Consider the following 14,719-nt stretch of genomic DNA (forward strand, 5'->3'; position numbering starts at 1 on the left):
GTCCCTTTTTTCTAGTTCAGTGTATCCTAATGTTTGAGTCTAGTTTCCCTTAGGCTGGGTTCATATTCTTATTGTGCAGTATTTTTCATGTAGACATTTGCAATCTGTCAAAATGGTATGAGGACATAAACATGCACGGGCCTTATTAACTTATGATTGACTAATGGTTCGAACTTAGTTAATTAGTGGCTACATTATGGCAATTTCTCAAGTGTGTGTGTATATAGATATATGTATTTACTCTGATGCAGAAGCACAGCTCACCACCATGACCTAAGATCAGACCAGATTTTCACTGGTAGTCTGTGCAGAAATACAGTTAATTCAAAAGGGATCATTTGAAAATTATTTTTTATTTTAATTGCAACTGTATCTACCACATATGCAGGAAGAAGTAGGAGTCATATAGAAGGGGGTATCCATGAAGGATTATGTTACTGTGAAGTATATAAAATCAGTAGGATGTTTTCAATGTATTGCTCTGTATATCAGATATCTTGAAGAAATTAAAATTAAAAGAAACGACTGTGAAATTGTGCTTTTAGTTGAGTATGTCACTTTCAAACATATTCCTTTGTATTTAAGTTAGCCAAATTTTTAAAAACAGTAAAGAATGTGTGTATTTTAAGTGTTTCATAGTGTGTGTGTGTGTGTGTGTGTATGCATCTGTGTATGTATATTTAATTATATAAAATCTATCTCTTTAAATCAACAGGTGTCGTCTCTGGAGAAATGTTTCGTCACATGCAGAACTCTGAAATAATCAGACGAATGACTGAAGAGTTTGATGAGGTATACATTTCTTGCATTAGTTTAGGGTCAATATTTTCTTTGTACATTTAAAGTTATATTGCCATCTAATGTTGGATCATACGAAACTACAAAAGTTCTAAAGTGGAATATTGTTGCTGATAGTACAGGAAAGTTACAATTTTTTTTATTTGACCAAATTGCTGATCTCTCTGTGATTTGTTGATTAAAACCTAATGTTTGCCTAGTATACCTCTCTTTGTGTGTTGTGCTAAAAGAAAGACTTTTTGGTAGAATAAAAATAGAAAATATTGCAACAGTTACATAGTTAATGGTTATATAGGGGATGACCATATTTATCCTTTTGTGCACCGTGGAAACTGGTCTAAGACACCATTTATGGCTGGACTGTTTCCTCCTGACATTTTAAAGGGAAACAGACAACCTGTTCACCCGCTCTAAACCCAATACACAGTAATAGTGCGGGTGAAGCTCATTTAAATGATTTATAACTATAACTAGCTGGATTGGCGTTCCGGAGATACAGGGCATATTAGCCTCTGTTGCTAATATGTATATGTCTTCCTCCACAGTGGAGGTAGGACCCCGCATATAGTGCTTCCATCTCCTCTGCTCACATTTATCCACCCACTTCACACTCACTATGGCGAAGGGTCCGTGAATATTCACAAGGTGGGTGGGCGTATGGGAGCAGAGGGGACTGATAATTTCTTAGTCAATGGGCAAACAGATAAAATCGGTTAAAAATATTTTTTCCTTCACTATAAATGCTGTGATCAAGGCAATTAGTAGGTTAATAACAGACTTCAGCATGATCGCTGACGTCCATCATACTCTTGTGAGTGGTGGCTTATGAAGAGAGTACAACTCTTGCACTCTCTTCATAGACTCAGTGCACTGCATGACATATATGCGCAGCATGGTGCGTTAAATGGTACCTGTCATTAGTAATAAAAATTTATGTTGTACATTATTTTAATTACCTTTCTAATGTACTTCTTAATAAAATTTTGTGCGCCCAATCACAGCCCATCTCACACTGAACTGCCCTCAGCTTTGTGTAGCAGAGTGATGGTGGAAGTTCTCGCCTGCAGGGCTTCAGATGATGTCACGACTGCTAGGGAATGCCCCTTTCCAGTCTGTGGAGATCACTGAAAATAAGTAGAAGATACAGAACAATATCAAGGTGGAAAACTAAATAAAATATAATAAAATTATAAACTAAATAAAATATAAATAAAGGCAAGGAAGGGGTTGGTATATCATGATGAGGGGGGTGGGGAGTGAACTGGGAGGATTAGCACATCACAGGTACTCTAAGTACTAGTCGGCTAGGGATTAAAATACTAAACTAAAAACCCAATCCTACATTGGATAAATACATCTAGAGTTTATAAAATGTTGTTGATTTAGTTGATATTTGCATTACTTTTTTTTTTTTTGTTTTCTCATATAATTTTTTGTCTTTGTAGGACAGTGGTGATTACCCTTTAACCATGGCCGGTCCACAATGGAAGAAGTTTAAGTTCAGCTTTTGCGAATTCATTGGTGTTTTAGTCCGCCAGTGCCAATACAGCATCATTTATGATGAGTATATGATGGACACAGTAATTTCTCTTCTTACGGGCCTTTCTGACTCACAAGTTAGAGCATTTAGACATACAAGTACATTGGCAGGTTGGTACAGAATGTTTACAGGATTATGTTAAAAATAATAATTGATTTCCGGTTTCTGACTGTCTTTTTGCCTTTCTTGTTTCTCTTCTAGCTATGAAACTGATGACCGCCTTGGTTAATGTAGCCCTCAACTTGAGCATCAACATGGACAATACACAGAGGCAGTATGAAGCAGAAAGGAACAAGATGATTGGAAAACGAGCCAATGACAGACTGGAGCTTTTACTGCAGAAGCGAAAAGAGGTTAGAGTTATTTACCTTAAGGGGAGGGTTCCAGAAACAGTATCTCTCATCTATATGCTTCCTTGCTGGGGTGCCAGCCACTTGGAACTCTTACTAATCCTAAGGATGCATCTGAGCATGACAGCTACCAATCCTTTCAGCTCTATGGGGCCCAAAAAAATTTCAAATGCCAAAATTGCTGTTCTTTGATCACGTCCCAGAAAAAAATTAAATGAAGTGATTAAAAGAAAACAAAAAATAAACCTTAACACAGCTCTGGATGGAAAAAATTAAAGTTATAAGGGTCACAACATGGCAATAAACAGGTGTTTTTTTTTTTCTCGGGCGCTCTTCATTGGGGGGTCACCTATACTGATGGGTATATGCTCTTGCCACTAGGAGGCACTGACACTAGGGGAAAAAAAAGTCTGCTACTCCCTGGCAGGATATACTTGCCCACTGGAAGTGAGGTAATCTGGGAGCTCTCCAGACCTGGCCTTTTTTTTTTTAATTTTTTTATTATTTTCTAGTAAGGGCTGTTAGGTCCTTATCTCCCTTTTGTTTCCCTTTTTTCAGGTGAGGGTTCAGGAGCATGGCTCTACCTGTTCCCTCCATATGCAACAAAGGGGCACGGAACATGGGCCGACAACCCCTTATCTCCAATGGCCAGCACCTGGAGGTTGTACCCTGTGTCCCTCACTGCCCCTGCTCGCCCTGCTATCTTAGCCTGGTATGATGCAGCGTTGCCTTATGCTGGCTGAAGCCTTCAAGGGGGGATTATGTGGCAACTGAGGTGAGTATGCCCCCCCATTACCGTCCCCCACCCTCGACGAACAAGCAGTAGTAGCACTGTTTCTGAGGCTGTTTGTGGCAACAAGTGTGGGGTTCCAGGCAGTGAGGGGTTAACACTATTTTATTCATGCAGCTTCTGCTGCATCCCCAGCTCTCGATAAGCTTCTATTTTCTAGTTGTCCCCTTTTGCTGGGACCCGCCAGCACTTGTTTCTGCGGGTCCACGCTCTTACCCTGCGCCGGAGCCACCTGCATGCCCAACTGGTCTGCCGCAGACCTGCCGACTCTCCACTAGCTCCTAGCATATGCTGGGAGATGCCACGCCTCACCTCTCGCCCGGGTCTGTGCTCCTGGGCTGCTCAGACGGTGGGAGTCCTGGAGGTAGTTGCAGGTAGTACCGCCCTTCTAGCCCCCCCCCCGCGTGCGAGCGCGTGCGCTGCAAGGGTCCTACCCTTTACCATGGTGGTGCTTCGTGCAGCACCACTCCTCCCCCAGGGTGGGAAGGGGGGTTGTTGGCACTCTGTTGACGGAGTGGCTCCCTCAGCTGCTCCCCTAGCAGCAGCCCGGCGGGAGCTCCTCCAGCTGGCCCGCTCTTGTCTCCTGGCTCAGGGCCGAGTGGCAGCTCAGCGGGTGCTTCTATGGTGCACTGTTCCAACCTGCCGCAGTTAGGCTGGGTTCACACTACGATTTGTAACTACGGTTCCCGTATACGGCTGGGAGGAGGGGGCGGGGCTTAACCGTAGCGCCCGCACTCCGCAGTATTCGGGAACCGTATTTAATGCATGTCTATGAGCCGACCGGAATGAACCGTATGCGGTTTCCCGACCGTAGACAAAAACGCAGTCGACCACGTTTTTGCCTGCGGTCGGGAAACCGCATACGGCCGAAAACGAAGCCGACCGGAGGCTGCGAGTGCGGGCGCTGTGGTTAAGCCCCGCCCCCTCCTCCCAGCTGTATACGGGAACCGTAGTTAACAAAAAGTGGTGTGAACCCAGGCTTACAGGGACTGCCCGCATTTGTTCTGTTCCTGCTATGGACGCCCTAGCCCTTCATGCAGAGGGGTTCCTGCGCGCAGAAGTTATGCGGGGAGTGACTTGCTCTCCACGCTTCCTCCCTGCCATATTTAGTTCACTAAAATTAAAATAAATAAAACTGTTCCTCTCAACTGCTGTCACTCAGGCACCCTCCTGTGGTCATTCTTTGAATTGTGCCCTCAATTTCTATGGGTCCCTCTTGTGATATCCATTAACTAGTACATGCCTGTATTATCTGTCCTTATCAGTTTAATATCTGCTGGGCTCCTTCTAGGGACTGCATATGGGGACCAGTTTATTTGCTTCAGTCACCTCATACGGGACCTGATATGGCCCTCCTACCATGGATGGCACTGGCTGAATGCCCTCGCAAGGGCATTGGCGTTCCCCGTGGACTCGAAGGTCACTTTCCCAGTTCCCCCTCTGTCATGTTAGCTGGTCACTCATCAGGGGGCTGTTCTTGGCGTGCCATACAATATGATTCTCTCCTTCATAGGCTGCCGCATCCGTGGTTAGTGCTCCAGATCCCCACGTCCAGTGCAAGGTCTCAATGGAAGTGTCCTTGCATGGGCAGGGACTGGACCTGATGCCAATATACCGGACAATAGTCTCGCCTGTCACTCATCCCACAGCTGCCGCATCCGCGGCTTTATTCTGGTACTCCACTGCTAGTGCTAAGTATCATTAGGAGTGACCTGTTGTCTACTATGGACCCATACCAGTAAGCCAGACAATGGTCTGCGTGGTTTGTCTCTGCCACCTGTCACTCATCACATAGCTGATGTAGCTGCGGCAGGAGTTCCGGTACTTCACTGATGTGCGAGGTGTATGAAGGAGTGACTCAGCGTGTCCTATGGACCCTATATGAGGTGAAGGGGATAACCTCCATAGCTCTTAAGCCTCCCTCCCACATGCAACAGAGGGGCGCGGTTTCCGCCACCGTCAGTCTCCCATCTCGGGGCTGCCACGGGCATGGCCAAGTTCCCGTACCTCACTGCTGGTGTGAGGAATCTGGATGTGGGTCCCTGCAGTTATACGGGACTGATGCCAGTCAGCCAGACTTAGTCTGCTGGGTCTCGGGCCAGTTAACTCAGCCGCACTCCAGTACCCCACTTTCTGTGGGAGGGTTCGAAGGAGTTGGCCTGTGCATTCAAGATTCCTTTACCAGTCAGCCAGATGGTTGTCTGCATGATTTGCTGCAACGTCCGGTCAACTACCATACATTTTACACTCCAAGAATGGACGTTCAGGTAACCCACTGCCGAGGTGTAGCCCCGAGTGAGTCACCCGATGTTGCTCCATGGGCCCTCATACAATTCACCACATACTGGTCCGCAGGGTTCCCTGCTCTACCAGGTCCCTCTCTACTTGCCTGCTGCTCTCATATCTGAGGGCTGGTGGCCGCTTTCAACGTGTGGTTCTGAATGCAGGACCTGGTGTGGCCATCGTCCCTATGCCATATAGCCAGACTGTGTCTTCATGGTTTCTAATCCACCAGATCACCTCTCCCTTTCCTGCCGCTTCGGCGACTGCAGCCCTGTGTCTTTTTCATGTGAAGTTCCACACATAGTGTGTTCTGTGGATTCATTGCTCCTGTTATACCAATCAGACTGTCTGCTTTTTTCCTGTCCCACATACTTCCTTCCTCTTGCACCTGCGGCAGTAGTTCTGGTGTGCGACACCATTAGGAGATGGGATGTGGATGTTTCCTACAGGTTCCATGACCTTTCACAGCAACAGCAGCACTCTGGTCCCCTTTCTAAGAGTTCCATGTGCGCTGCTAGGGGCATGGTTGTGACACACACCATTGGGTGCTGAGCCTGTCTTCCATGCTGCTGGACTTTTGGATGTCTGCGGTTTCTTTTGTGTTTGCAGTCTTGGTACCCCCACTACTATTTGTGTCCCTCTGCACGTGTAGTTCCCACCTTTCTTCTGCGAGTGGTGTGTGCCTTGGGCCTTAGTTTGGTGTCCACAAGTCTGCGACGGTTGAACACCTCTGTTCTGGGCCTGGTGGGGCATCATCAGTTCAGCGCTACCCCTATGCCTCCAGGTATCTTCTTGGATTAATGTGCAGGGTGGCTCAGGCGCCTGCTCTGTTGCCTTACACATGACCAGACTGGCTCCATTAGCGCCCATCGCGCCCAAGGTTTTCACCCCGTTGGGGTGTTCCTCTCAGCGCTGTTGCTTTCTGGGTGTGTGTGCTTCTTCTTTGCATTTGTAGTCACATCATTGCATCTTGCCAAGCCAGTGTCCAGGATTCCGATCCCTCTGGGGACTCAACTTGGCTCTTCTAAATGTTCTCTGATTTCCTGGGGGCTATGTCCGCCCTTACTTTGTCCCGTTGGCATTCCCCTGCTCCTACAGTGCCTGGTGCACTTGAAAATTTCCCTTCCACAGGTGAATCGGGGGGTTTGGCATGGTCATTGCCTGAGTTTGATCCCGACCACCCCTGGTTTCCCCTCCACTAGGGGGATTATTTCACTGGGCGCTTTCTATGCCGAGATGGAGCAATCTCTCTCTTACCACTATATAGGTGGGGTATCTAGCTGGGCCCTTGTTTTTCACTGAAAGCATTCGGAAGAGCTTTTTACTGTCAGCCTGTGTGTTTCCTGCCCACTATTGCAGCATGGCCCTCTTCCTGTTTCTTGGTTATCTAGTGCTGTTCATGCAGCCATGGCACTCTTCTTTGCTGTTGCTCTCCTTCCCCCTCTGCACACTATCCCTGGTAGGGAGTGTTCCTCCTTCCCTTGACTGTGTCAGTGCACTACACTGACACCACGGTCTTCTTGAGTAACCTTCCTGTGTTCAGAGCCTGGGTGTCCTAGTCGGGTTCCCTTTTGTTTCCACCTCCGTTCCTGTCCTGACGGGTTGTTGCTTCAGTGTGCTGTGCCCAGGACCGGTTGGTCTCCTTGTCTTGGACACTATCCTGGGACGCTGTGGTGGCCCTCCTGAGTCTTGGGCCTTTGTGATGGTTGAGGTCTTGGGCATGTGTACCGATCCAGCCCAGACTTCTCCGTGTTCCCATTTGTGGGGCGGTCTCCCTGTGCTGCACTTCTTCTTCTTGTCTCCACATGGAAGTTTGTCACCCGGAGCATTTTGCGGACATTACTCTTCATGTGTAAGTCTTCCAGGAGACTCAGGAACCTCCTTTTTCCGATGTCGGCTGCTTTTGTGTTCCGGGATGCTCCCTTTCAAGGTCTTCTGCTCCTTTTTTGGCCATTTATTCTTCCATGTCCATCTTCCAGGGGACTCAGGGACTGCCAGTTTCCGGGCCTATCGTTCCGGTGTCCCAGGATGCCTGGGATCCCTTGTGTCCCTGGACATTCTGCTCCTTTTTGGCCATTATACCTTCTGTCCCATTGGGGTCCATGTTCTCTCAAGATCTCGGAGGGCCTTCCGGTTGTCCGGATTGCACCAGTCGAGCTACTTCGCTTCCTAGGGATTTGTGGTGGCCCCTGGATGGGGGTTTTGGGTCCGAAGATGTTCAGTTCATCAATCTTCTGTACCAAGCATTTCTTGAGCCGGTTTGAGTCTTTCTTTTTTCCAGTGGTTTTCTGGTCTCCACCTTCTGTGCTCGCCTTCTGTCCAGGCATCCACTTCTCTCCCTGGCGTTTTTCCGCCATGTTCTCTTGAATCGGTTGACTCTGAATGAGGCTCTCTTGTTGTGCCCTTTTCCATTTTGGTTTTCCAGACAGACTGGCCCTCGGTCTGGTTCTGTGTTCCTTGGAGTTGTTTTCCTACTTCCTTCCAGGATAGCCCATCTTGCTTCCAAGTCGACTTTTTTCTTGTCTCTCTGTTACGTAGGTTGAGTCTCAGCGAAGCACTGTCCCTTCCTTTGGCGTCAGAGTCCATCTCCATGGACCGCAGGACTTAGTGGGTTCAGTCTCTGGACTGATCACCTTTCGCTAGTGGTTGTTCTTCCCACCCTGGGGGACTGCTTTGGTACGTCCCATCAGTATAGGTGTCCACTAATGGAGAGCGACTGAGGAAAGGAGAGTTTATGTACTCACAGTAAAATCTCTTTCTCGTAGCCTTCATTTGGACACACCGCACCCACTTATTCATTTTTTTTATCTGGGATTCTTTTATAGGGCCATTCGGACATATTTCTTTGTTGGCTTCTCCTACTGCTTTGTGACAAAACTGATTACCTCACTTCCAGTGGGCTGGTATATCCTGCCAGGGAGGAGACGTATTTTTTTCCTAGTGTCAGCGCCTCCTAGTGGCAAGAGCAATATACCCACCAATAGGTGTCCCCCCAATGAAGGCTACAAAAAAAAGAGATTTTACGGTAGAATCTTTTATTTTTTCTTTTTTTTTTTTCTTTCTGTTTACTAAAAAATGAAACAAAAACTAAGTCTAGTATCTAGCATCTAGTATTTGAATCATACTGAGATTTGCATGTCAGTTTTTTACCATGTTGTGAACTCCGAAAAAATTATTACCCAACAAAATTGTGTAATTCCGTGTGTGTGTGTGTGTGTGTATATATGTATAATAAGGTGCAATAATGAAAAGCACAAATTGTCCTGCAAAAATAAGCCCTAATACAACTTTGTGTGTGTCAGATGGGGGGAAAAAAAAAAGTTAAGGGTCTTAGATGGTAAGGAGGAAAGAAACGAGTGCTGAAAATCAAATTCGCTGGGTAATGAAGGAGTTAAAGTGTATCTGTCATTAAAAACTTATAATTGAGACACAACAAAAAATGTCCTCAGTCAGAGTTTCCCCCACTCACACAATCATTAGGAGTGGCGAGAAGCGTGCGGCAACGTGCTTCCCTCCCCAGCCACGTAAAGCTGGACAGAGCTTGCTGGAGGCCAGAGAGGGAATCAAGCTTCTGCACAGTTCTCAACATTGAGTCTCTGACCAATGAAAACTTTTGACTGTGACAGGTCATGTTGTTTTTTTTTTTTTTTTTTTTTTTTTATAATTTTGCAGGTATTCTGTAAGATTTAAAAGGCTTTGATAATGTCTAATGGTCTGATTGGAATTTATCAAAGAAAATACAACAACTGGTTATCACACAATGGTAGTGCCATTACTCAACAGCACGGTCAGGGGAGTGTTTTAGGAAATGCTCCAATTCATCATTATCTGTCCCTATTAGTATTGTCGTCTTTCTATATACTGTAGACAGCACATTTGCAAAAAAAATGTCCTTACCAGCTGGAAATGAGGAGGCCTATAAAAAAAAATTGACAGCTAGTTTTTGCAAAATATTATATTGTATGATAGATGGTTTGTACAATAGTTAAATTATACTGAGTGATTCCAAAAGAATGATGCATGATGTATTAATATCACATATTAAAACTGTATTAATATCACATTAATATCACATTATTAAAACTGACACCATGTTCACTAACACTAAACCCAATAAACAGGGTTACCACAATTTAACGTGAAAAGACTCACTATCAAAATTTTATCTAGACAGTACAAATGTTCAGTGATTTCCATGGGTGTCTAGGCAGTAGTCCACATCTGTCCAGATGCATGCCAGCATATCCTATGATCTTGACTCCACTGTTCCAGTGATGCTTTGTCTTGGGTCATTCAGAACCGGCAGCTAGGGGAAGATCAGATACACTTGGCCTTGATGTACACTCTCAGCAAGAAATTGCAGGGTTAGATCTGGCGATTTTGGAGGGCAGCACAACATTGGTGATTCACTGTTGCTGACATGACGATCCTCATTTTTTATCACATTGTGGGATCAGATTTCAAATGTATTTCTTGAAAGTTGTGCTGTGGTTGCTATAGGCAGCTAAGACAGCAAAAGAAAAGTTCTGTATTTTAAACATCAGTGGTAAATTGCCAGCGACAGAAAAACAAAGCAAAACTGGCTGAGTTGCCCATAGCAACCCATCACAGCACAGCTTTGTGTGTGTGACAAAGATCTGAGTGTGTATCTCCACAATCTGATGGAGATGTGGCATCATCATATTGCATAGGAGTGCTGCTTTACCCACCTTTTCTTTTTATTCTTCTAGTAAATGGAAAATAGCTGCTGGGATCAATACTTGATCGTGTTTGTTTTGTGTAGTGAATAGGGCTGTAGCCAACAGGTGACGCGTTTCTCCTTTATCAATAAAAAACGTATTGCTAAAATGAAGGAGCCGGCACCTCTTTAGCTTTTCTATGACTCGTGGCCAATCTGGTACATTTCCTACACAGTGCGGTTTCTAAATATGCATATCTTGTACATGATTTCTCTAACAAACAGAATTTTTCTTGGATGCTCTTCATTGGGGGACACCTATATCGATGGGTATATGCTCTTGCTTTTAGGAGGCGTTGATACTAGGAAAAAAAGTTGGCTCCTCCCTGGCAGGATATACCCGCCCACTGGAAGAGAGGTAATCGTTTTTTAGCTAGTGTCAGTCTCAGGCAAGACACATGTCTGGGAGCTCCCCAGACCTGGTGGTTATTATAATTTTTTTTTTTCTTCTAGTAAGGGCTTTTTAGTTAGGTTTTTTTCCTCCCTTTTGTTTACCTTTTTTCAGGTGGGGGTTCAGGAGCATGGCACTACCTGTTCTCCCATTTGCAACAAAGGGGCACGGAACATAAGAGTATGCGCCGTTAACCCCTTATCGCCAACGGCCAGCGCCTGGAGGTTGTACCCTGGGTCCGGGTCCCCCACTGCCCCTGCTCGCCCTGCTATCTTAGCCTGGTATGATGCAGTGTGGCCATAAGCTGGTTGGCATCCACATGTGAGTATACTACCTCCTCTGTGTTTCTGTGTACTAAGTTTTCTGGAGGGCAGCCGCCGGCCCTTTGCAGTGCTTCCCTCCGCATGTGTTCTTCCCTGCTCACCTCTGAACTGCATTCTGCCAGCTATATTGTTTTCCTTACCCCCACTGTGGGGGTCGGCAGCGCTGGGTGAGTGGGTTATGGCAGCACATGGCTCCGCCCTTCTTCCCTCGAGCCAACGCGAGATCCGGGAGGCCAGGCAGCTCCTCCTCCTCTTCAGGATCGGGAGTTATGGTTGCACGCCACCAGCACGCGAACTGGGAGGCCAGGCAGAGTCTCCTCTGCAGGTTAGCATGCTCCACGGCTTCTTCTTACGACTGACTGGTGCTTTCCTGCGGCCATGACGCTGTATGCCTCTAGTGGAGTTTAGTTCGCCCCTCCACCATGTGGGGGTCGGCGGCGCTCCGTAGTCTGCGGCACAGTCGGCCTCCCTGAACTGCTGCCCAACTGGAGCTGTTCCCCTGGCCTCAGAGCTGTGTGGCGGCTTAGCAGACGCTTTTGATGATGCCGCTCTGTGCCGTCGCTGCTCCTGGGGCTGCCCACATGTTTTTTTTTTTTTTTATGGTGGTGGGCATCCTGTCAATCTCTCTTTTGAGACCACGCGGGCAGATTCAGCACTGGGTGCCTTGCTCCCCACACGTCTTCCCGCATGTTAAAAAATAAATAAAAATAATTCCCTGGTCACTCAGACCATTTGGTGGTGTTTGTCGCTCTCTTGTGGCAAATCATTGTATTGCACTCGGATTTCTATTGCTGCTCCCCCTTTGCAACCTCTCGCTATTACAGCCTTGGTCAGCCATATATGTTTCTATCAGTTTAATATCTGCAGGGTCCCTTTCCTAGGGTCTTTATTTGGGGCTGCTTTATTTGCTTCAGTCACCTTGTAAGGTGACCTGCTATGCACAATTTACACTGAATCGGTTAACCTCTTCAGGACATAGGGTGTATGGATATGCATTCCGAGTCCTTAAGGAGCGAGGGCGTATCCATACGCCCGTGGGAATTCCGCTACCCACCGCTAGCCGGTTGGGGACCGGAGCCGGGTGCCTGCTGAAATCGTTCAGCAGGCATCCCGGCATATCGCCTAGGGATGTAAGAAAAAATTGATTCTCGCGATAATCGCGATTTTTTTCATTTGCCGATACAGAATCGATTTCAAAATATTTTTGAATCGATTCTTTTAGGGATGTGGAATTTTTATCTGCGGACGCCTGTAACAGCATGTCATGTCTTGGGCATCAGGAGATAAAAGTTCCACATTTGTGGAGCCGGGCAGGCCGGATCTGACACGGCGTCGCTCTGGGTGTATGGAGCGGGCTCCGACTCGTGCCCACTCCGTACTATGCGACCCCCGGCTGATTTCAGTAGCCGGGGGCCGCCGCTAATAGCCAGCATGCGGCAATCGCCGCGGCTGGCTATTAAAGGAGTATCCGGTGCGCACTTTTCTCATTTTATCCTATCCAGGCTGCAAAATAAAATAAAACGCACTTTATCTTACCTGCCAACGAGCCCCCGGAGCTCCGGTACAGGTGTTCGGTCCCCAGGCTGTATTCTTCTTACTTCCTGTTAGTCCGGCACGTCACATGGAGCTTCAGCCTATCACTGGCCGCAGCGATGTCCCGCCTCCGCTGGTGATAGGCTGAAGCTCCATGTGACGTGCCGGACTAACAGGAAGTAAGAAGAATACAGCCCGGGGACCGAACATCTGTACCGGAGTGTACTGGAGCTCCGGGGGCTCGTTGGCAGGTAAGATAAAGTGCGTTTTATTTTATTTTGCAGCCCGGACGGGATAACATGAGAAAAGTGAGCACCGGAGTACTAGATCGCCGCTGTGAAAGCTGACAGCGGCGTCTATTGGGATCTATGAATGCTCCCAGGTGGGCGATGTATCGGGATATATCGCGATGTATCGTCACCTAGACGGTATCGCGATATCGGGATATATCGAATCGCCACACTGGTATCGCGATTCGAATCGAATCGCCAAATTCTTGGCGATTCACACCCCTAATATCGCCCAGGGGGGTCATTATGCCCCCTTCCCCCCCCCCCATGTTGGCGATGGCCGCAGATCGCTGGACAATTCAGTCCAGCGATCTGCGGCAATTCCGGGTCTCCAGTGACCCGGTGACCCAGAATTACTGGCTGATCGAGGCCGTCTCTGATGGCCCCGAACAGCCAGAGCCTGCAGGGGTGAGGTGGCACTGGTGCCACCTCACGATCTCCCTGATTCGTCAGCCGGTTTACTGACCTGACCTGCAGCGTGGATCGTTGGTGGTGAGTGACAGCCTTCTGCTGTTGCTTAGCAACAGCTCCCAGCATGCAAAAAGGGCATGCTGGCAGCTGTAGTTATGCAACAGCAGGAGGCAGACAACCACAACTCCCAGCATTCCCTTATGGGCATGCTGGGACTTATAGTTTTGCAACAGCTGGAGGCACATTTTTTCTATGGAAAAGTGTACCTTCAGCTGTTGTATAACTACAACTCCCAGCTTGCACAAACAGCTAAAGTACATGCTGGGAGTTGTAGTGGTGCATCTGCTGGTTGCATAACTACAACTCCCAGCATGCCCGTTGGCTGTCGGGGACTGCTGAGAGTTGTAGTTTTGCAACAGCTGGAGGCACACTGGTTGTGAAACTCTGAGTTAGGTCACAAACTCAGTGATACATAACCAGTGTGCCTACAGCTGTTTCAAAACTAAAACTCTCAGCATGTACAGTGCATGGCGTACGGTGACTGCTGGGAGTTGTAGTTTTGCAACAGCTGGATGTTCCCCCCCCCCCCCCCCCCAATGTGAATGTACAGGGTAAACTCACATGGGCGGAGGTTTACAGGAAGTATCTGGCTGCAAGTTTGAGCTGCTGCAAATTTTCTGCCGCAGCTCAAACTGCCAGCGAGAAACTACTGTGAACCCCCGCCCGTGCGACTGTACCCTAAAAACACTACACTACACTACCACAAAATAAAATAAAAAGTAAAAAACACTACATATACACATACCCTTACACAGCCCCCCCTCCCCTCCCCTCCCCAATAAAAATGACAAACGCCTGGTACGCCACTGTTTCCAAAACGGAGCCTCCAGCTGTTGCAAAACAACAACTCCCAGTATTGTCGGACAGCCGTTGACTGTCCAGGCATGCTGGGAGTTTTGCAAAAGCTTGAGGCACCCGGTTAGGGAATCACTGGTGTAGAATTCCCCTATGTCCACCCCTATGCAAGTCCCTAATTTAGGCCTCAAATGCGCATGGTGCTCTCACTTTGGAGCCCTGTCTTATTTCAAGGCAACAGTTTAGGGTCACATATGGGGTATCGCCGTACTCGGGAGAAATTGTGTTACAAATTTTGGGGGGTATTTTCTGCTTTTACCCTTTTTAAAAAGGTAAAATTTTTGGGAAAACAAGCTTTTTTTTAAATTTATTTATTTATTTTTTTTTTACTTATGCAAAAGTCGTGAAACGTCTGTG

At 47.1% G+C, this 14,719-nt stretch overlaps 1 protein-coding gene across 2 annotated transcripts in view; it reads left to right on the forward strand.

The window, feature by feature from the left end:
• The window catches only part of STAG2 (STAG2 cohesin complex component), a 181,899-nt gene that overhangs the window by 72,966 nt on the left and 94,214 nt on the right, over positions 1-14,719 (forward strand). For both annotated transcript variants that reach the window (XM_056541470.1, XM_056541469.1), the window contains exons 7-9: positions 716-792; positions 2,244-2,448; positions 2,540-2,691. In XM_056541470.1, the coding sequence (XP_056397445.1) occupies positions 716-792; positions 2,244-2,448; positions 2,540-2,691 (434 nt within the window). The remainder of the gene's footprint in view (positions 1-715; positions 793-2,243; positions 2,449-2,539; positions 2,692-14,719) is intronic.

This window comes from Hyla sarda, chromosome 9 (genome assembly GCF_029499605.1).
Source record: "Hyla sarda isolate aHylSar1 chromosome 9, aHylSar1.hap1, whole genome shotgun sequence".
NCBI classification, from domain to species: Eukaryota; Metazoa; Chordata; class Amphibia; order Anura; family Hylidae; genus Hyla; species Hyla sarda.